Here is a 24,578-nt window from a genome sequence, read left to right on the forward strand (position 1 = left end):
GGCTCAGGTGCTTGGCACCACTGCCCTTTAAGGTTCTGAATAAAGTCTCACTTTAATTAAAAAAAAAAAAGGTTTTACTTCATCGCTTTTCCCAAGTTTGAGAACCACTGCTCTAGGAAAGGGGTTGCTTCATTGAGAAACCACTGTATTGTTCTACAGAAGGGAAGTCGGAAAGGCAGTCCAGATTAGTAGGTTATCTGAACGTCCAGTTACAGGCTTCGCAAGGGCAGCGGATCACATCTGCTTCTTGCCATGAACACCAGCATCCAGCACAGAACTTGCCACAAACAGGCATTCAAATATTTGGTGAATGAATAAATGGCTGGTGAAGGCAGGGAAAGGAAATGATGGAAAGGGGAAAACATGAATTACATTTCCATTATCTAAAAAGATGGCACCCCATCAAATGAGCATCATTGCAAGTACGAGCATGGATAAGAATATGTATTTTTATGTAGCTGGATACCATTAACCATGCATACCCACCAGGCTTGATGTCCTTGTAAACAAAGGTTTCCAAGCCGTATAAGAACTCCCCTGAAAGGGCGCCTGCATCCGCATGGCAGCAATAACCAAAACGCAAAGCATGTAATTTCACACGTAAAATATGCTCAAACTCAACTCGAAGAATTAAAGAGCATGTAACAGTACCATGAAATTAGTTCAAAGGAAGCACTCACAGGGACACCACTTCAATTCTGTCAACACACAATCTTTAGTTTCGTATTAAATAAAAAATTCTTAATAACTAAAAGTTATAATAATTTTAAATTAAGAAAGCAAGGTAGAAAAATACCAAATACGGCTCATGTTCCACTGGCAAATTTTCTAACGGAGCTAAAGTCCACTATTTTGGTTCTCTTTTTACTTCCCACTTTGCCTATTTTCAGAATAAAACATTGTTGTGATATTTGACACAAAGTTTAAGGTAAGCTAAAATGACCTCATCTTACGTCACTGTGATCTATTCCCTTTGGATACACCACCTGAATCCTTTATATCCATTCTTGTTAACGATGGCTAGATAGCACCGCCTTCACTTTCCTCCTCAAATCCAGACTAGACACCCTTTAAGTTTACCTCCCTAAATCTCAGCTCTGATCATGTCACTCCCTGGTTTTTTTTTTTTTTTTAAGACTTCTCTACTGGCTACATATTAAAGTCCACTGTGGCACAGGTTAAGAGTACAAGATCTAGAGCCAGAATGGGTTCAAATTCTAGCTCCATTGTTTTGTAACTGAGTGGCCAGGACAAGTTATTAACTTTCAGCTTTCTGGAATGTAAAATGGAACAATAAAACCAAAACCAAACCAAACCCATTGCTGTCGAGTCAATTTCGACTCAAAGCGACCCTATAGGACAGAGCAGAACTGCCCTATACGGTTTCCAAGGAGTGCCTGGTGGATTCAAACTGCCAACCTTTTGGTTCGCAGCCAAGCTCTTAACCACTAGACTACCAGGGTTTCCTGGAACAATAACAGCACCTGTATCATAGAATTGTGACTATTAAATGAGTTAGTTCATATAAAGCATCTCAAAGAGCGAATAGTAAGTGTTCAACAGATGCCAGGTACTATCACCATCATCATGATGACATTCAAATCTCTTCGACTGACCTAAACCTACTTTCCAACCTTGCCTCCAACTACACTATATCAAAGTCCCAAATTATTAGCTGTTCCCCATGCATGCTCTACACCTTCCCACCTCCACTGTCCCCTCCACCTTATAATGCCCTCTGTCCTTTCTGCATATCTATCCTTTAGACCCAGGTGAGACATATACCTTCACTCTGCCCTGATCTCCTTGGCTAAACATGACATGTCTATTCTCAACTCCCAGAGCACATTAGCTGTACCTCTCTGATAGGACTCAACATCATGTCTCATTTTCCCAACTAGTACATAGGGTCCAGGGATTTTCTAATTTTTGAGTTTCCAACAACAGGTACAGCAGGTTGCCATCAGACTTCTCAAAAGCACCTGGAAGCTAGAAGCTATTACCTTCAAAATTCTAATTTTTAACCTAGCATTCTATCCCCAGTCAAATCAGATAAGTGTGAAACTAGAACACAAAGACATTCAGACTTGAAAGGGTTTTAAAAATTATATCCAGTGTATCCTTTCTTACCACACTAGTAGATGTGCTGCAGCCAAACTAAGGCGTAAACTAAGAAAGAGAAAAAGACAAGGGACCCAGGAAACAGTGAATTAAACACAGAAGAGCTGTAAAGACCAGACCCAAGACAGCAATTGTGCAGCAGGCCTAAAAAACAGTCAGTTCAGTTGGAGACTCCCAAGGGAAAAAAAAAAAGTAGGGTCGGGGGGACTGATAGACTATCTGATGCATTTGGACAACTGGGAAATAACATTAATAGTCACATAACAAATTTCATGTAGCATGTGAAAAGAATTAAAAATAAGTTTACATAGAAGACGAAGCAAATAAAAAAAGAAGCATTTACAAATTCAAAAAAAAACAATAAGTTATATAAAGGAAATACAATCATAGTGTATATCATTTGATCTATGCAATGAACAATATTTATATTGTCATAATAATGAAAATAAGGCCCCTCGGTGGTGCATACAGTTTGCATTCAGCTACTAACCGAAAAAAGGTCAGTTCAAATCCACCTAGCAGGGCCATGGAAGAAAGGCCTGGCAATCTACTTTCATATCAGTTATTGAAAACCTATAGAAGGCAGTTCTACTCTGACACACGGGGTTGCCATGAGTTGGAATCAAATCAACAGCAACAGGTTTGGTTTAATAACGAAAAAACTGACTAGTAATTACTCAAAAATCATGATATAAGCACATTATGAGAAGATGAGGAAGGCAATGTAGGGTGAAAGGAGATGGTAAGACAGGTAAAGTCCTTGATTACTGTAATAGGAAGTCCTAGATAATGCCTTAAGTTGATAAATTAGATAATGACAGAATGTTAATATTTCTCAAAATATGGCTCCTTCTAAGGAATGGGTCAGACAGAAGGTGGGACAGAGGACTGTCACTTTTCATCATAAGCCTTCTTGGCAAAAGTATTTGATTTTTAAGTGTGTGTATACATTATTTCAATTAAAAAAAATAACATTTTAAATAAAGAATCTACAGCATGTAGACATTTTTGGCCTCACTAGAAATTTAACCTTTCCCTTTCTGATGTCCTTTCTAGGAAAATAAATTCACGCCAATGGAAATAAAAGGAGAAAAACACCGAAGAGTTTATTTGTACAGTTAAGCAAACTCTCCAGAAATGTACTCAATTGTATTTCAATTTTGTTATATTCTGCCTGACAATGGGCAGCATTCTATTTTATGAAATGAATCAGTGTAAGTAAAAATACTTTTCAAAGCAGAACAGCATGAGGGTTTCTTTAACCATCTGTTGCTTAGAGCTGTATTACCTCCCCTCATTACCACTCCTAAGTCCCTGTCCACGTGTGATGGTGCTGTTAAATTCGGCAGCAATGGCTTTGGTCTGGTCTAGTTTGATAAAATACAGAGATACAGCTTGCAATAGAATTACAGCACCATACCCGCCCAACACTGTTTCATATAGTGCTATGCTTACCTCGTTTTCTTGCAAGAACACAGGTAAAAAAGGACACAAAGAAACTTAAATATTGGCCAAAACAAACAGGCTTGCACAAACTCATACGAATTAGGAAAATCTCCATAAGCAGCATATAAAAAAAGATTGCTTAAGAAAAGTAGACAAATCAAACTGACAGATAAAACAATCACTGAAAAAAGAAAATTATTCCTAAATGGGAGTCATTAAAATATTTATAATTCATATTTTGAGATGTGATTTTAAAGGATTATTTCTTTGCAACTACAGCTTATAACGGCTCAAAAATAAGCATCCACTATACATATCATTAAATATTTAAAAAATATAGGCATATCTAAGTATAAAAAAAAAAAAGTATATATAGGTATGTAAATTGTACCTTTCTCCGCAGCTTTTTGAAGGGCTTCTTCAATTCGAGATAGCTCTTTCTGTTTAACATCCTGCAAAGATTTTTCTTCTTTTTCAGCATCATATTTAATACCTAAAAGCATACAGATCATTCACACAAAAAGAATATGTAATTAGTAAGTTAAAAAAAAAAAAAGGTAAAAGGTTAGCCTCACTGTGATTTTGTGTGTCTGAATATAATCTAAGTCATTTTTTTAAGTCAAAAAACATTTCTTCATTCTTTCAATTAATTTTACAACAAGTTTAAACATAATTACTCTTATTTATTCACAAAGCTTATATCAAAAAGGAAAGTGACAGGAAAAGAAATTAAAGAAGGGACAAAGACATCAGGGGAAGGAGTAAGTGAGAAGGGTGAGTAGAATAGCAAGAGGGACAGAGGGAAGGCGATATACATACATACATACTCTATCTCATGATCTCATTTTTGGTAACATAAGATCAAGAAATAACATGATAAAAAAGATACCTATAAGAATAAGGTGTTTATAGAGTTCACAGTAATAGTGAAAAACAATAGGCACCCCACAACGCAGTATCACTCAGCCTTCCAAAATGATCACTATCACTATAAAAGCCACGAAACATTATAAATAACATATAAAGTGAAAAGGCCAGATTGATTCATGTTGTATAGCCTACTGTGATGGCTGGTACATTAAACTGTACGTGTATGGATAAAGACTAGAAAGCAAAATGTAAACATAACAATAGTACCTGTACAATGACTGAGATATTACAAGTGATTTCTCCCTAAAATATTCAGAAAATAGTATAATTTTCTTAATATTATAGGGTCCTCGTAACTGAAAAAAAAAAAAACTAAGCACTTAAATAAATATCACTGTTTAAAACATCCATTAAAAATTATAATATTACACTTTCTGAAGACAAAAATTACCTATTTTACACACATATTTTTGAGCTAACGTTCAATCAAAATCAAAAGCAACAAAATGGAAAAAAAATAAATTTTAAAAATATTGAAATCTGCACATTAACACATCAAAAAAAGTACATTAAAAACAAACAAACAAAAACTCATTTCATTTCATTCCCCCAAAATAAAACTGCCTAATGCATGTAAACCTAACAGGAAGACTTAGTTGCAAAATAATTATTCTTAGAGAATAGAATAAATTTAACAAATGGCTGAAATTATTCTTTCCGGCAATAACATACAAAACATTTTATATACAAATGTGGTAACATAAATGTGCATATATCTGTGTACATGTGTATACGTATATGTACATATCGGTATATATGTATATACATATATGTACGTGTATGCATGTGTACATATATATACAGTTGTCCCTCTATATCCATGGGGGGTTGGTTTTAGATACCAAAACCCACAGATGCTCAAGTCCCTTATATAAAATGGCATGGTATTGGCGTATAACCTATGCACATCCTCCCATATGCTTTAAGTCATCTCTAGATTATTTATAACGCCTAGTACGACGGAAACGCTAGTGAACAGTGGTTCTACAGTACTGTACTGTTTAGGGAATAACGCTGAGGTGAGCAACGCTCCAACAGGGAGTGCTGGAGTGAGACAGGGTCTCTGAGATGGCGGGAGGCTACAGCAGGGGATGTCTGCACATCACTCTGCTCACGTGCATCCAAGCGTAGTGCAAGGCAAATTCAAGTTCTGCTTCCTGCAACTTTTTTTTCCCGAATTTTTCTGACTCACGGTTGGTTGAATCCACAGATGCAGAACCCGTGGATATAGACGGTCGACTGTATATAAGTTTATATATATGTGGTTATACACATATATGATTACTTTATTTAAATTATGTTCTATTTTACAGAATATATTACACCTAGGAACATTTCGTTTCAATGTGATGTGGCTGCAAGGTTAGGTCCTGATATAACATACTTGCTCCAGGGACAACAAGCAGATGTAATCCCTCTAGAGTTGCAACAACCGCTTCTCCATAAAGGTTCTTCCAAGGAATCTTCAAAGTTAATTTATCTAAAGAAACATAATTTCAACCTTAAATTCTTATTTGGTTGCTCAAGAAGATATACAATTCCCACTTCCCACTCAGAGAAAAGGTATAACAAAACCATCCATGTATTTAGTACATAGAGACTAGCCCACAAGGAAAACACTCCAACTCTGAAGTTCACAAATATCTTTTCCACATAATATCAATACTAAAGGTGACTATTTATACCGTGCTTTATACTTTTCAGGAGCCCTGGTGGTGCAGTGGTTAAGAGCTCGTCTGCTAACCAAAAGGTCAGCAGTTTGAATCCACCAGCTGCTCCCTGGAAACCCTAGGGAGCAGCTCTACTCTGTCCTGTAGGATCGTATGGGTCAGAATCAACTCGACAGCAACAGGTTTAGATTTTTTTGGCTTATACTTTTCAAGCTTTTTGATAGGGATTATTTAACTTAATATTCCAAAACTGTAAAATGAATGATGCAGCTATCATTTCAATTTTGAAAACAAGGAAACTCAGTTCCAAAGAGGTCAAATAATTGCCTAAAGGTCATCAGTGAGAATGCTGGAACCTGAACTCAGTGCTCTTCGTTATCCAACTTACTGCACTTCCCGTTCTAGCCACACAACAACTAAGGCTCAATTGGAAAACTAGTATCTTTTTTACAATCTTTAAACTGCAAAGATCAATTGTGAAAATATCTGTACAAAATTCCAGGAATTGAAGTAGCAACACAGAGAAGAGCACCAAAGGACCAGAATTTGGACAGCATGCTGGATTTCTACAACTGAAAGAGGCCAGCTATCAAGGCAAGGTATATTGTTTTACGATTAGAATTACAATCTACAGGCAGTCCAGACCAGTTACTTTCCACATACCTACTTATAAGTCACCTGGAATACAGAACACATTCTCTCTCTTAGAAACAAGGGTGTTAATGTCAGCTGCTTTTTCAGTCATAATATAATGAACTATGGTCTCAAAATTACTAACCCAATTTGCGGTTTTATAGGAAAAGCTTAAGCAGGGCAAAAAGAGCACACACTCACTAAATTTTGCAATGGGCAAAATGTGTCTTTGATGTCTTCCCATACTTTCCTCCTTACCCTTTCCCCATTCTCTAGTAACCCCTCTTTCCAGGTCTCCAGGTGGCCTATGTCTCAAGCTGCCCTCAAAAGTACTAGAGCAATTCCACCTAAACCTTCCCTACCCCCAAAGTCTTCCATGTACCAAAATACAGTACTTCTCCTCTTCACCATTAAAATAATGATAGTACCTTAAAAGCAGCTGATCAAGACTTTTCAGAGAAAAGAACCTAATTCAACTAATCACTGGCATTTTTAAAAGGCGTATGCTCAAAGTTGAAAGAATTATTAAATGGTATAACAAGCTGAAGAGAAAATAAAATAATGCAACATAAAGGATATTCTGCGGCACCTGAAAGGCTGGCTATGTAGGCAGGCCAGTTCTTACTTAGGAATCTATTCCCAGGGTTAAAGTCACAAATTATTTCTCCATCTAAATTTTTCTTTTTCTTCAACTTCTAAACCAGTTCAGTTTCTTAGTGACTAACATGTCGAGGACCCTAGACGTAGCATCAGTTGTTTATACTTCTGGGTCATTTCTGAGTCTGATATTAGAGAACCACTTATATTCATAATGGATAGTTTTATGCTTATAATTATCTCATAAGCTCTTAATAAAATTGATTTCATTACCTTCTTGGTAAGCATTAAGAGTAAAAAAGCTGGAAGAACCCCTTCAACTGGCATATCAAAAAAGGACTGTCTCTTCCCCAAACCTTTTTTCTTTGCATTTATCCTAACCCACCAGGCCCCTATCATTCAAAAAGGTCCTGGAATTCAGTTATATTACTGTATCCCCTTTTTTTTTTTTTAATAAAAAAAAAAATTTAGGTAAAAGTATAACCCAGGGACACCTACAAAACATGTCTAGCTCCTAAAGAACCAAATAATTCTTGAGCTTATTTAGCCGCACTGACTCTACAGGTCATGTACAATATTTTAACCTAAAGAGAAATTAAATATAAATGCTCCATGAAACCAAAAAATAGGAGACAAATTTAAAGAAAATATGCTTTGCATCCTTATATGTAAAAGGTCTCAACTCAATGAAGACCCCTGAAGGAACCCATTAAATCATTTTAACACTTCAAAAGCAAAAAAGAACAAATTCTGAACCATTAGAAAACCTCCTCCCAAAATATAAATCTGGCTTTAAGAATATAATGAATAATGCAAAGTTTCTGTAATGAACTACAACCCATCCAATACTCTGGAAATGTGATTTCAATATTACATCCTCATTTTAGATCTCTGTAACTTCCCTGGAGACAAAGATATCATATTCATCCTTGCCTGTCCCCTGCATAGTCTCTGTGCAGTAAGGAATTAATCTCACCCAAAGATTGTCCGGCTTCTTGGGAGGTGATCTCTAAGCCTTTGGAATATTTTGCCTAACACATGTCTTTGTTTATCTGAGGGCCTTAGACCATACCAGATAGTCCATACCAACAATGTGGTGGTGTCTGGACTACACAGTATCAGTTTGACCTCCAAAGAGGCTGGAAACTGAGGTCAGCCACATGGGTGGTAAACCATGCCAATGTGACTGAGCCCCAATAAAAACTCTGGCCACCAAGGCTCAGGTTGGCAATACTCTGTGTGTACTGTCATAAATCATTGCTGGGAGGAGCTAGCCCTATTCATGACTCCCCTGGGAGAGGACAACTGGAAGCTTCATGCTTGGGATTCTCCTGGATTCCATCCCAAGAGCCTCTTCTGTTGGCTAATTTTAATCTGTATCTTTTTACTGTAATAAGCTATGAGTATAAAAGCTTTCAGTGAGTTCTGTGAGTCTTTCTAGTGAATCACAGAACCTCAGTGGTCTTAGGAACTGCCAAACTTGCAACCAGTATCAGAAGTGAGGGTAGTGTTAGGGAACCCCAAACTTGCAGTTGGTGTCAGGAGTGAGGTTGTTCTTGGGAACTACCAAACTCTCTGTAGTGCATGTGCATAAGTATTTCAAAGGTAAAGGAACGAATGAATGGCTACAACTTCTACACTCCAGGATTTCAACTGAATATGTAGGGCCACAACAGTATTTCTACAGCCCTGCTAAATATCATTAACACAAACAGCACAAGGCTCTACATAAAAGACCAAATAAACTTAAGAGGTAGCACATGCCCTAGAGATGCTTTCAATCTAAGGTAGTGTCTCGTTTCAAGAGAAAAAAAAAATGCAAAAGTTACAAAAGGAATATATATACGTGAAATAAAATACACCAAAACAGAAGTATTTAACTAATTGCTAAGAGATGCTAGACTAGTGACAGGCATTTAGTGTTACACACGAAGGGCTTCTGGAATACAAAATGATGAGTGAAGAAGGGAAGTGATGTGGTGCAGTAGCAGAGCGGTCGGATGAGTGCCGGCATTAGTGAAAATTCTAACCTAAGAGTGAAGTGCCCAAGGTTGGTATTTATATTCCAAAAAGTAACATGGACTAGTTGGGAGGGCTTTATAGATTGAACTTCCTATTGAAAAAGTTCTTCAACAAAGATGTAAGGTAGCCATGGGGGGTGTTAGTGTAAGAACTTCGCTGTGAAGAAACAGACTTTCTACTTACCAAAGTGTACCCTCCATACCACATTGCTGCATAATATATCAAGTGAGAACGGCTGAGCAAAACAGAAGGGAAACAAGCTACACTTAAAGTTTATTTACCAGAGTTTCCAAATTATACTACTTTCACATTTAAAGAAAAAGCACACAAAACGTGGAAATCAATTTTGAAAACGAAGATCTGTTTTGCATGATAGAACCAAAGCCTAAAGAGTAAAATTATAGTTTGAATTCCTTTCTGTGCAAAAGGGCTATTTTCTACCCTTTTGCCAAAACATTTAAAGTACATATGTATTATATATAATACACACTGGGCTTAGAACTCTAAAAACTCTAAAAAACATAAGCCAAAAACCATTCACGCTTTTGTTCAAGCTAAAGAAGACTTCATAGATTAAATAACATGAGGGGAGGGTAGATACTAAAAAGGCTAACAGTAACTCAAATAAATAGCAAAGTACTTACCAATTTGGCCAGCCTTGACTTTAAAAGGAACATCCAATTCACTCTTCAGAAGGAAGAAAAATTTTAAAGGACATGTTGAATGATTAATTTCCACAAAACACCACATTTGTATTATCGTTTAAATATATAATCACCTCTAAGTAAACTATGAATCGGAGTCGACTCGACGGCAATGGGTTTTAATGGGAAGTAAAAGCCTAAGACAAATTTTCTGTATTTGAGTAATTCATAAAGGACATGCATTATGGCTCACAAAATGAGAAGTTTTTGCTAACTGAAACTTTAACTTGGCAGAAAGAATTCACAGAAGAATTATAAATAGAAATAATAGAAAAAGAGTTTACAGTCAAAGAAAGAAAGTGGGGAAACTGGTTACTTGCTTTAATAAACCAGAAGGGAAGCTCATGCAGTTTTAAAACAACAGATGGATACTGTCTACCTGAAATACCCAGACAGGGAAAGGAACAGTCCTTCTGCCTTACGATCTAAAAGCAGTAACTGAAAAATTCTCTTCCAAGTTGAATAAATATTTAGTAAAAGAATAAATGAAACAATCTTAAAGGCAAACTCCCCACATATTATTTATCAAATTAGCATTTACTTTAGAAAAATTGGAAACCCTGGTGGTGTAGTAGTTAAGTGCTACGGCTGCTAACCGAGAGGTCAGCAGTTCAAATCCACCAGGCGCCCCTTGGAAACTCTATGGGGCAGTTCTACTCTGTCCTATAGGGTCGCTATGAGTCAGAATCGACTTGATGGCAGTGGGTTTGGTTTTTTTGGTTTTAGATAAATTACTGACAAGTACCAACCAATGATAATAAACTTTCCCTTTTTATTCTAAACCACTTTTTACTCACAAAGTACTAAACAATAACCGACATTCATAATGATCACCCGGGTCTTCCAAATTATTCACAATTAAATGGTAAATGCAGCCTTTCTGTGTACCTTAACATGCACTAATTCTATGGAAATCTGGCTACCGAAATGTAGTACTTTGGAAAAATTAAAGTTACAATAATCAATTTACCCACTCATCTGATTCCTCAAGCATTTCAGGTGAACAAGAATTTAATAAAACACTACTAAGAGCTTTTTACAAAAAGCCTTTCTTAGTTTAAAAAAAAAATCTTAGATGGTGATAAGCGGGCAGCTCTATCCTCCTAAGGGGGAAAAAGGATACATTCAAGGATCTTCACAATAAATGTAGCCTTGGTAGCGTAGTGGTTAAGTGTTAGGCTGCTAACCAAAAGGTCAGTAGTTCGAACCCACCAGCAGCTGCTTGAAAACCCTTTGGGGCAGTTCACCTCTATCTTATAGGGTCGCTATGGGTCAGAATTGACTCGATGGCAATGGGTCACAAACTAGGATATAAACAATAAACTCTACACTTCTACAAACATGGTCCTCATGCTCATTTTGATCTTCCTCAAATAATTTTTCATGTAATCAATGTAAAGAACCCATATTAAACTAAAAAGTCACCATTCTAATTTAATTGTGGAAAGGAGGCTATTCTGAATTGACAGAGAACATAAGTTACAAAATTATTATATTTAACTACAACCAAAATTCAAAGCAGGCTAACACAGAGTTCAAGCAAACTTTATTCCAATCTCTAGACATAGAATCATGAATTCTAAATTCGTCAGATGAAATTTAAGAAGTTGTAACAGCCTATATAAAGGAAAAAAAAAAAACCAAACCCATTGCCATCAAGTTGACTCCAACTCACAGTGACCCTAAAGGACAGAGTAGAAGTGCCCCGTAGGGTTTCCAAGGAGTGCCTGGTGGGTCTGAACTGCCGACCTTTTGATTAGCAGACATATTTCTTAACCACTAACACCACCAGGGTTTCCTATATAAAGGAAGGGAAAGAAAATTAAAATGTTTTGAGTGCCAGCTGTGCCAGGCTCTACTCGTCATCCTACTCAAGCCATACAAGCACAGAATATTTTACGTTATCTCCACTTTAAAGATGATTAAACTGAGACTCAAAGTTAAAAAACTTGCCAAAAGGTACACAGCTGGTGAGAGGGCCAGCACTCAAGTCTAGGCCCACCACACTGCAGGGCCCACGCCCTCTCCACCATGCCAAGCTGTTTTCACTGTAACAAAGAAATAAACAAAGGAGCATTTTGTTCCTTCTTGTGACAAAGTTCTACTTCTCGAATCTTTAATATCCAAAATTGGATACTCCTAGGGGAGGTGCTGGGGTGACACAGTGGTTAAAGCAAGTAACTCTTAACCGAAAGGTCAGCGGTTTGAAACCACCCACAGCTCTGCAATAGAAAGATGTGGCAGTCTGCTTCCATAGAGATTTACAACCTTGAAAACCCTGTGGTCAGAATCAACCTTACAGCAGTGGGTTTGGTTTGATTTGGATATTGAAGATTCTAGGGGTCCAACTTTGTGACAAGGAGCGACAAAATGTTCTTTTAATTTTTATTGTAGTTGTTATAATGAAAACAGCTTTAGCACCATCGAAGAGGCATGGGCCTTGCAGTATGGTAAACCTGAATTTGAGCTAACCAGAAAGTTGGCAGTTCAAATCCACCAGCCACAACTTGGGAACCCTATGGGGCAGTTATACTCTGTCCTATAGGGTTATCATGAATCAGGATGACTCGGTTGCAATGGGTTTGGTTTGGTTTTTTTTTAAGACCAGTCATGGGAGCATTACAGAAACCATCTTGTACAAATAGAACCAACATGCACAGTTAGGGTTATAAAACACAGTACTGGTTGGTCTGAAATCAGATACGAATGAATTAAAGAATAAATTCATTCTTAAGTGACTTCATAAACTATAATTAAGCCCAACAAGCTAAAAATATACCCAATGGGGGCTGGGAGGTAGAAGTGTGTTTGTTTTTTGTTTTGTCTTTTAAGCTCAATAGTAAATGATACAAATTGTTTTCTGAAGCTAAAGAGTACCAAAAAAAATAAATAAAACTATGTATCTCTTAATGTTATAAAATTATAAAGCTTGGCTACCAATGTATTTCAAAAAATGCAATTATTCATTAAATTGTTGAACTCAAGCCCTCATACTACTGAAAACACGTAAAGATATTCCTGAAGAAAAATATTTCAATAAAATAAATGTCTACTTCCTAGCTACACAGTTAAATCAGGACAGGGAAAACCACTCCATCTTCCAAAAGATACTATTTTGATCATTAGGAAAAAAAAAAAAAACACTATTTTGAAATCTTTAATCTCTTCTTTCCTACAGCACATCACGAAACAAGTGTTCCCTCTCTGGAGTGACTCAATCACGTTATCTGGTACCAGTAACCAAGGGTTTCTACGAAGTTATCAAATTAGCTGAGCTAGCATAGTTTAAAAAAAAAAAACAAACTTACCAGAGCATTTTCTTTTATCTGTAGATTATCTAAAGCCACATTACCTTTAAAAAAGAGAAAAAATAAAGTTAATATATCAATTCGTATAAGCTATCATAATTCAATTCTCAGTTACACAAAATTACAAGTGGGAGCTCCACCTAAGCTGACAAACGTGATGCCCATCCGTTTGTGTATATCTGAGGCAATCCAAACTAGTTTAACAAGATCTCAGGCCTAAAGGGTCTCTATGGGTCAGAATCGACTCGATGGTTTGATTTTTTGGTAAGGCCTATAGGAACACTTTCAAACTTGCTAATGAATAAATCATTCTGGCTGTTTTCTGACTGGTTCTCAAGTGGTTAGGTAACTGTTACCAGAAATGCTCAGAAGTACTCTACATTAGATATGAAGTTTTTATGATAATTGTTAAGGCACTGGCCTAGTACCTGTAAAAATATAAATGTCCTTATAAAAAGTGGACTGTTTCTATAGCAGTTGGGCTTTGGTTCTGTGACGAACAGGTAGTATTTAAGATATGAAATACTGAAAACTACCTATACAGTCCAAAGTTACACAAGTATATTTAGAAAGACTGACAGAGAGAACAAAATATTAAGAGATCATCCCTGAGTGGTAGGATTAAGGACACTGTTTTGTTTTTAATTAGTGTTTTTTGGTATTTTCTAATTTTTTATAATTAGATATTAGTTTTACATTAATGAAAACCCTGGTGGTATAGTGGTTAAGAGTTCGGCTGCTAACCCAAAGGTCAGCAGTTTGAATCCACCAGCCATTCCTTGGAAACCCTCCGGGGCAGTTCTACTCTGTCCTCTAGGGTCGCTATAAGCTGGAATCAACTGGACGGCAAGGATTTGTTTTTTGTTTTTTTTTTTAACTATATTAAAATTATTCGACAAAATGTAATGAGAATAGGGAAACAAAGGTAAATTCTAATATCAACATGACCTATTTTTTTATAACAAATATATACTTCCTCTCTGAAAAAAGTGAATGTTATCTAACAAACAGTAAATATAACAAGGAAGCAAGAATGATACATTCTATAAATTATTTGCACTAAAGGAGGAGCCAGCAGCACTGTAGCAATGGGAGGAACGGTAGCAGACTTCAGATTGCCGCCTGGGTAAACATGCATTCATTCATTCAACCAGTAGATAAATGCCTAATACAGGTAAAGCACTGTGCTAATGAGTGCTCTTCCAAAAAACTACAGGCTTTTCTAACAGGAAAATAAAAATAAATTTAAATGAAAAATAATTTGTATTATTGTTGTTGTTAGTTGCCACAGCACAGTTTATAAATAAAACATTCTACATTCTACTTTAAGGAGTAGTATCTGGGGTCTTAGAAGCTTGTTACCAGCCACCTAAGATAGGCCCCCAGACACCGTTTTAACTCAGTAATGAAGTCACTCCTGGGGTTCACTCGTCCAAGGACTAGATGAGCTCATAAAACAACACGAGACTAAAGGAGCACACGAGCCCAGGGGCAAGGACTGGAAGGCAGGAGGGGTCAGGAAAGCTGGCAATCGGGAACTCAGGGTCAAGAAAGGAGAGTGCTGACACGTTGGGCTGGCAACTGGTATCCCAAACCAGTATGTGTACTAACTATTTAAGGAGAAGCTAGTTCATTCTGTAAGCCTTCATCTAAAGTACAATAGCAAAAAAAAAAAAAGAAAGAAATTATACACCTGCAAAAAGTTGAATTGGCAAAATTGTGTGATAAATGTATTTACAACAATGAAAAAAAAAAAAAGAGTAGCTGCTGAGGCTGCTTACGTACAACCACACATAGGATTTGGTTCCTTGGTTTAGATGTTTAGGGTCATGGTTTCATGGGACATCCCAGTTAAGTGGCCTAATATTATGTTTAGCGCTTCTGTCCCACCTCCTAGTTTGTTGCACAGTGCCAGGGGTCTTAAGAGCTTGTAAGTGGCCATCCAAGGACCAATAATTGGTATCTCTTTACTTGGAGGAACAGAGGAAGGAGGAGAATCAAGAATGGGAGGAAGACTTGGAATGTATGGCTAATTGCCTCCATGAACTGCCATCTTTGCCATGAAACTAGAAGAGCTGGATGGTGCCAGACTACCATTTCTCAACATTTTGATCAAGGATTCTACAGAGGAATCCTAATAAAAGGTAGAAAGTACAGAACAGAATTTTAAATTCTCATGGATTCCAGGCTTTCTAGAGCCATGAAGGCTGAATGAAGCCCTGTAACTACTGTGCTGAGATAATCTTTACATCTTACACCAAAAACATCCCCTGAAGTCTTCTTAAAACCAAAACAAACAGTTGAGCTTAACTAGTAAAAAATGTCTGCATTGAGCATTATGCTCTTTTAAGAACTATCTATATGGGATCAAATTGACAACAGCAACTCAAAAGATTAGACAGGAACCTTGGGGGGCAGTAGGGAGTTTATGTTAATGGGGGAGCAACTGAGAAAAAGAGGGTGAGAAGGGTTGCATCACTTGAAGAATGTAGTAAATGTCACTGAAATGTACATGCAGAAATGGTTGAATTGGTGTATGTTTTATGTATATTCTCAAGAACAACAAAATAAGTAAAACAAAGGAAAAAAAAAAGAATGATACATTCTATAAATTATGTGCACTACAGCACGAGCCACTAGTGCTAATACAAAGAAAAGCGGAAGAATAGTAGCAGATTTCAGATTCCCACCTGGGTAAAAGTACATTCGTTCATTCAATCAGTAGATAAATGCCTAATTTAGGTAAAGCACTGTGCTAATGAGTGCTCTTCCGGTAAACTACAGGCTTTTCTAACAGGAAAATAAAAATAAGTTTAAATGAAAAGTAATTTATAATCTTGTTGTTAGTTACCACTGAGTGGGCTCTGGCTCGTGGCAAACTTATACGCAAAATGAAACGATGGCCTTTTCTAGAGATTGATCTTTCCTGAAGACATGTCCAAAGTAAATAAGGTAAAGTCTCATCATCCTCACTTCTAAGGAACATTCTGGTTGTGTTCCTTTACAGCCTGATTTGTTTGTTCTTTTGGCAATCCACCAAACCAAAAACCAAACCCACTGCCTTCGAGTCGATTTCAACTCATAGCGACCCTACAGAACAGAGTAGAACTGCCCCATAGAGTTTCCAAGGAGCGCCTGGAGGATTCGAACTGCTGACCTCTTGGTTAGCAGCCGTAGCACTTAACCACATGCAATCCACAGTATATTCAATATTCTTTGCCAAGACCACAATTTGAACACATCAGTTCTTCTGCTGTCTTCCTTTGTATGCCTATGAGGCAATTGAAAAGACCATGGATTGAGTCAAGAGCATCTTACTCATCAGAGTGACACCTTTGCTTTTTAAAACTTTAAAGAGGTCTGTTGCAGCCGATATGCTCAATGAAATACATTGTTTGACTTCTTAACCGCCGTTTCCATGGATGTTGACTGCTGATCCAAATAGAATGAAATTCTTAACAACTTCAATTTCTCTGCCATGCATCCTGATTTTGTTTATTGGACCAGTTGTGAGGATTTTCCTTTTCTTTATGTTCAGGTGTAATCCATATTGAAGACTGTGTCTTTGACCATCAAGAGTAAATGCTTCAATTTGTCTTCATTTTTGGCAAACAAGGTTGTGTCATCTGCATACAGTAGGCTTTTAGTGAGCCTTCCTACAATCCTGATGCTGCTTTTTTCTTCATATAGTTTGGCTTCTCAGATTATTTATGCAGTATACAGACTGAATAAGTAAGGTCAAAGGACACAGCCCTGCTGCACACCTTTTTCAATTTTGACCCTGCCTCTTGACCCTTGTATAGGTTTGGCATGAGCACAATTAAGTGTTCTGGACTTCCCACTCTTTGTAATGTTTTCCATAATTTATTATGATCCACACAGTTGAATGTTTTTGCATAGTCAATAAAACACAGGTAAACATCTTTCAGAATTCTCTGCTTTCGGCCAAAATCCATCTAACAACAGCAACGCTAGCCCTTGTTCTACCTCCTCTTCTGAATCTGGCTTGAACTTGTGGCAGGTTCCTGTTGATGCACAGCTGCAGTTGTGTTCGAATTATCTTCAGCAGAATTTTGCTAGCATGTAATATTAATAATATCGTTTGATAATTTCTGCATTCCATTTAATCACCTTTCTTTAGACTGGGCACAAGTATAGATCTCTTCCAGTCAGTTGGCCAGGTAGCTATCTTACAAATTTCTTGACATACATGAGTAAGAGCTTCCAGCAAAATTAAAAATAATTTATATAACACTCTAAAATTAAAGCAGACTCACACAGTATTCAGTTAAAGCAATCATTTTATATTTAACTGAATACTGAAGAAAAAGATTAAGTTTTCCTTTTCTACTTCAAGATAACATAATAATAATTCCATACACAAGCAAATAACTTTACTGCTATGGCCAGGTCAACCTTGCTAAGAATAAACAGAGGCCATGGGAAGTCTCTGAAAGCCTGGAAGAGTGAGGGAAGTTGGAGAGGAGGGAGGAGGGAGGTAAATATTTGTGCCAAACTTTAAAAAAAAAAAAAAAACCAGGAAGAGAATGACTAATAATTGGAGACAAACAGAGTTACCTCTGCCAACAGAAAAGGCACTAGACCAGTCCCACGATAAAAAAAAAAAAAAAAAAAAAAAAACACAATAGGTGGCTTTAATCCCATCAAGTCTAAGGTGACCAAAGCGACAGACAAGCAAGGAGTCCTGAAGGATGAAGGGTAAACAATAAATGCATTCTGTGCTTCCAAAAAGAAGGTTTCTGGATTTTGATTCCATATGATATTCATTAAAAAGCTGCAGACATTTTTAATAAGCATATACAACCAGAGAGCTGCATATAAAGTTCCACAGCCAATCTAGAAGAACATTTTAAGAAGTATCCTAAAAGGGTAAGTCCTGAATCGAAACTCATCTAATATGTGTAATAATGAATCAGAAGACAGAAATGAACGTAAGTCATTAAATTAAAACCAAAAAAAACCAAACCCAGTGCCATCGAGTCGATTCTGTCTCATAGAGACCCTATAGGACAGAGTAGAACTGCCCCATAGAGTTTCCAAGGAGTGCCTGGCGGATTGGAACTGCTGACCCTTTGGTTAGCAGCTGTAGCACTTAACCACTACGCCACCAGGGTTTCCAGTCCTTAAATTAGCAAATGACAAAGGTGGGCAAAGTTGGAGACATCCAAAAAATACAACAGAAAAAAAAAAAAAAACGGTTGCTAAATTACAGAAAACAATCTTCAAAACAAGCAAAGGCAAAGAGCAAGTTAGTATATTTATAAATAAAAATAAAATGGTACTGTCATAATAGGGAAAAACCCTGCCTAAGTGTCAGAATGGCCTTTAAAAAACTTAAGACGTACAAAATGAACATCAGAAATAAAGTGCTGATGTTAAATACCTCCAAGCCACGAATAATCACTCCGAATCTTCACATGTTATCTATACCTTTCTTACAGCCCTTAACATTTAACTTTACGTAAGTTTCTTACCTTCCCAACTTGATTAAACTCCTTAATTATTCTCCATAAAGTAAATATTCAATAAATATTGACTTAATTTACTTAAAATGCAAATTATCCTGGGGTACCAAAAACCAAAAATAAACCGCTGCCATCAGGTGAATTACAACGCATAGCAACCCTACAGGACAGAGCAGAACTGTCCCATATGCTTTCCAAGGAGCAGCTGGAGGATTTAACTACCAACCTTTTGGTTAGCAGCTGTAGCTCTTAACCACTGCACCACCAGGGATCCATAAAGATAACAGCCTTGGAAACCCTGAGGCAGTTCTACTCTGTTCTATTGGGCTGCTATGAGTCAGAATTGACTCAATGACGGTAAGTTTTTTTTTTTTTCTCCTGACTCCCTGGAGAATGTCCTTAATATAAAACAGAGACTGCTGCAAAACTGTGATTAAAAACAAATGAAAATACCGTGCTGTAATCCATGAAATGGCTTTGTTTAATGTAAACTAAGAATACGTAATGCTACATACTTGTTTTTGTTTAAGATTTCCTTGATGTATCTATAACATACAATCATTATTTATTTGAAAGTATATCAACATGTTCAAAAACATTGATCTTCAAGAAAGTGAGTTAAAATAAATGACTGAACAGTTACAAGCATGAATCAAATTATTTTAATGACTAATGTTTTATTAAAGTATACTGAAGAAAATACTGTAGCAATTCATTTCATACGAATCTAGCTATTCGACTCAAATTAACCAACCTAGACACCAGTATAGACAGATCTTTGACCTTTTAACAGGAGTTCACAGTGGCTTTGACTTGGGAGGGGAAAGTGGGACAGGGAGAGGGGACAAGTGACTCTCACTCCTTCTGCTTTCCTATTAAAACAGGAAGTCTTGGCAAAAAAGAATGTTACCACTGAACTTTCTTTCAACCCATTTCAGGGATCTACAATAACGGTGTGCCAGAGTTCCCTAGCAGAATGGTTACCAAAGTACCAGCTTTCAGTTCTAGTTCTAGAAAAGGTGTAAATTTCTAATTTAGAAGGTTTTTTGAAATGTTATATGAAAAAGTATTTTCGATTTAATTTTGGAAGCATTGCTTTGATAGTAACTGAGCCTAAATACATTACACCAAAGTACTGAACTTTGCGGTGTTGTTTATTTTACATGATACAGGACAAGCTAATGAGAAATGTGGCCTTCGCTACATCAAGTACTGGCTGGGAGGAAAGGACTGAAGGAAAATATCCTTCTACAGGTTTAGAACTGCTTAGATACTGCCGTGTTTTATGTATCAAGATAAAGAGCAGAAAGGCCTATTTTTCTTTGCACTCTTAAGCCACCCACCACCACCCGCCCCCCAGCTACCTGTAGGACAAGGTAACACATTGCATTTGGATTTTCAACTCTCAGCATGAGGCTAGAACTTCATTTTTCTTGTCATATTTCATGACTGTAGCAGTTTGCTCACCAGTACTGACTGAAGAATAAAAAGGAAAAATAAAGGTATATTATCTGACTACCATTTCTCACTAAGAATGCTGGGAAACTGGTGGTATAACTTACCTGATGAAGGAGCCCATGCTGCTTTTACCTAGTTCAAATCACAGAAGCTTCAAGTTACATGAGGTTACCTGGTCTAACCATCACATTTAGAGATAAGAAACTACTGGTCACTGAGCGGTGACTTGCCAAAAGTCACACAGAGATGGAACTAGATTCCAGGTCTCCCCATTCCTGGTCCTGTGCTTACTCTCCTTCCTTAAGGTGCTCTGCTCCAACACTATCTGGCAGCTGATAGGGAAGTGGGGGGGGGCCCGGCTGCGGGGTGGAGGAAGGCACAGTTATCAGCAGGGGCACAGCTCTGAGATAACTCCACCTGGCTCTTGCTCCTGCTAACCACAGACGCCACCCCTTGCATCCAACACATTGCAGCCTCTACGTATTCTTCATCTGGCAAACACAAGTGAGAGCAGCAGAATTCGGAACTGAAAATTTTCTTGCCGACTTTCCACATCGAATCACTTTGAAAAATAGACAAAGGTTCCATATTGCAACAATACTACTTAAACCAAGTTACAAAATATCTGGCATTTCAACATAGCCTTTCAAATATATGTTACTCTTAAAACAATTATATCCTGGAAACACCTCAAGTAGCTAAGGGCTGTGCATTTTATCTCCTCGTACCAGTTTGTGGGGAAGAAACGCCTAGATAAACCTCCCTACCTGCATAGGCAGCAACATACCCACCAGGTACTTTTCTGAACCTTTAAAAACCTGACTTACAAACTAGCTGACAGGTAATATAAGTATTGTAAGTATAAATGCAAATAGGAAACTCCAGAAAATAAGCTAGATAACTGGGATCTTCTAAAAATTAAACACTTATACTCATCCAAAGACCTCACTAAAAGGGTAAAAAGATAACCTACAAACTGGAAAAAAAAATTTGGCTATGACAAATCCAACAAAGGTCTAACCCTCTAAAATTAACGGGAAAATCCAACACCTCTCCAACAAAAAGACAAATAATTCAATTAAAAAATGGGCAAAGGCACTTTGAAATGTGGCATCTGGGGTATTAAATGCTAACAAGCGGCCATCTAAGATCCATCAATTGGTCTCAACCCACCTGGAGCAAAGGAGAATGAAGAACACCAAGGTCACACGACAACTAAGAGCCCAAGAGACAGAAAGGGCCACATGAACCAGAGACCTACATTATCCTGAGACCAGAAGAACTAGTCAGTGCCCGGCCACAATCGATGACTGCCCTGACAGGGAGCACAATAGAGAACTCCTGAGGGAGCAGGAGATCTGTGGGATGCAGACCCCAAATTCTCATAAAAAGACCATACTTAATGGTCTGGCTGTGACTAGAGGAATCCCGGCGGTCACAGTCCCCAAACCTTCTGTTGGCACAGGACGGGAACCATTCCCGAAGACAACTCATCAGACATGGAAGGGACTGGACAGTAGGTGGGAGAGAGATGCTGATGAAAAGTGAGCTAATTATATCAGGTGGACACTTGAGACTGTGTTGGCATCTCCTGTCTGGAGGGGGATGGGAGGATAGAGAGAGTCGGAGGCCGGCAAAGTTTTCACGAAAGGAGAGACTGGAAGGGCTGACTCATTAGGAAGAGAGCAAGTGGGAGTAAGGAGTAAGATGTATATTAACTTATATGTGACAGACTGACCTGATTTGTAAACGTTCACTTGAAGCTCAATAAACGTTAATAATATAAAAAAAAGGGCAAAGGATATGAACAGACACTTCACCAAAGAAGACATTCAAGTAGCTAACGAACATGAGGAAATGCTTGGGATCACTAGCCATTAGAGAAATGCAAATCAAAACCACAATGAGATACCATCTCACCCCTCCCCCCCACCCATTACTGCCAGGAATCAAAAAAAAAAAAAAAGAGTAACAAATGTTGGAGAGGCTGCAGGAAGACTGGAACTCTTATGCACTGCTGGTGGGAATGCAAACTGGTAGAATCATTTTGGAAAACAATACAGTGCTTCTTCCTTAAAAAGCTAGAAATAGAAATATGATCCAGCAATCCCACTCCTAAAAATATATCCTAGAGAAATGAGAACTGTCACACCAACAGACTTATGCACACTCATGTTCCTTGCAGCATTGTTCACAACAGCAAAAAGATGGAAGCAACCTAGGTGCCCATCAACAGATGAATAGATAAACAAACTATGGTACATACACACCACAGAATACTACGCAACAATAAAGAACAATGGTGAATCTGCGAAGCATCTCACAATATCAATGAATCTGGAGGGCATTATGCTAAGTGAAATAAAAAAAAATAATAAGTCAATCACAAAAGGACAAATACTGTATGAGACCATGGCTTAGTCATCTAGTGCCGCTATAACAGAAATACCACAAGTGGATGGTTTTAACAAAGAGAAATTTATTTTCTCACAGTGCTACGGCTGCTAACCAAAGGGTCGGCCAGGTGCTCCTTGGAAACTCCATGGGGCAGTTCTATAGGCTCGCTATGAGTCGGAATCAACTCGATGGCACTGGGTTTGGGACTGGGTAGTTGGCTACAAGTCCAAATTCAAGGCATCGGCTCCAGGAGAAGGCTTTCTTTCTCTGTCAGCTCTGGAGGAAGGCCCTTGTCATCAATCTTCCCCTGGACTAGGAGCTTCTCTGGACAGGAACCCTGGATGCGCTCTGCTCCCGGCACTGCTTTCTTGGTGGTATGAGGTCACCAACTCTCTGCTTGCTTCCCTTTATCTCTTGTAAGATAAAAGGTGGCACAGGCTACACCCCAGGAAAACTTCCTTTGCATTGGACCAGGGATGTGACCCGAGCAAGGGTGTTACATCTTTAACTACAGGCAGGGTTTATGGTTTATAACACATAGGAAAATCACAAAACAAAACGTAGGACAACCACACGATACTGGGAATCATGGCCTAACCAAGTTGACACATATTTTGGGGGGACACAATTCAATCCATGAAAGACCACTTCCATAAAAACTCATGAAAAGGTTAACACACAAAAAAGCAACAATCTTTGATGGTAATGGGGTGGGGGGGAGGAAAAAACACTAAATAGGCAATAGATAAGTGGTTTAACTTTGGTGAAGGGAAGACAGTACACAATACTGGGAAAGCCAGCACAACTTGTACAAGGCAAGGTCATGGAAGCTCTACAGACACATCCAAACTCCCTGAGGGACCGAATTACTGGGTTGAGGGCTGTGGGGACCACGGTCTCAGGGAACATCAAGCTCAACTGGCACAACATATTTTATAAAGAAAATGTTCTACATTCTACTTTGGTGAGTAGCATCTGGGATCTTAAAAGCTAGAGAGCAGCCTTCTAAGATACTCCACTGGTTTTACCCCATCTGGAGCAAGGGAGAATGAAGAATACCAAAGACACAAGGGAAAGATTAGTCCAAAGGACTAATGGACCACAAGTACTACAGACTTCACCAGACTGAGTCCAGTACCACTGACTGCAATGACAAGGATCAAAACAGAGGGTCCCGGACAGAGCTGGAGAAAAATGTAGAACAAAATTCCAACTCACAAAAAAAAGACTGGACTTACTGGTCTGACCGAGACTGTAGAAACCCTGAGAATATAACCCCCAGACATTCTTTTAGCCCAGTAATGAAGTCACTCCTGAGGTTCACCTTTCAGCCAAAGATTAGACAGGCCCATAAAACAAAATGAGACTAAAGGGTCACACCAGCCCAGGGACAAGGCCTAGAAGGCAGGAAGAGACAGGAAAGCTGGTAATAGGGAACCCGAGGTCAAGAAGGAGAGAGTGTTGACATGTCATGGCGTTGGCAACCAATGTCACAAAACAATACGTGTAGTAACTGTTTAATGAGAAGCTAGTTTGTTCTCCAAACCTTCATCTAAAGTACAATAAAAAATAAATAAATGCAAATAGTTTTTTTTTCTTTTAAGAAATTTATTTGGAAAATAAGACATATTTAGATATGTTAATTCTACACAAAATTATCACACTATAGAATATGAAAACCCTAAAGTCTAAAGTTTAGAGGAAACAGCAAAACCAAAACCAATCTCACTGACACTGAGTTGATCCCAACTCACAGCAACCTTACAAAACAGAGAAGAACTGCCCCATAGGGTTTCCAACACTATA

The 24,578-nt window shown here is 37.9% G+C and overlaps 1 protein-coding gene across 2 annotated transcripts in view; it reads right to left on the reverse strand.

Moving 5' to 3' along the window:
• The window catches only part of VPS13C (vacuolar protein sorting 13 homolog C), a 187,333-nt gene that overhangs the window by 153,807 nt on the left and 8,948 nt on the right, over nt 1-24,578 (reverse strand). Inside the window, exons 2-6 of one of the 2 annotated variants that reach the window (XM_049905874.1) lie at nt 13,432-13,475; nt 10,064-10,106; nt 5,882-5,977; nt 3,959-4,060; nt 487-549 (exon numbers count right to left, since the gene is read on the reverse strand). In XM_049905874.1, coding sequence (XP_049761831.1) covers nt 487-549; nt 3,959-4,060; nt 5,882-5,977; nt 10,064-10,106; nt 13,432-13,475 — 348 coding nt within the window. The remainder of the gene's footprint in view (nt 1-486; nt 550-3,958; nt 4,061-5,881; nt 5,978-10,063; nt 10,107-13,431; nt 13,476-24,578) is intronic. The other variant, XM_049905872.1, reaches the window with a different exon arrangement.

Source organism: Elephas maximus, chromosome 13 (assembly GCF_024166365.1).
Source record: "Elephas maximus indicus isolate mEleMax1 chromosome 13, mEleMax1 primary haplotype, whole genome shotgun sequence".
Classification (NCBI taxonomy): Eukaryota; Metazoa; Chordata; class Mammalia; order Proboscidea; family Elephantidae; genus Elephas; species Elephas maximus.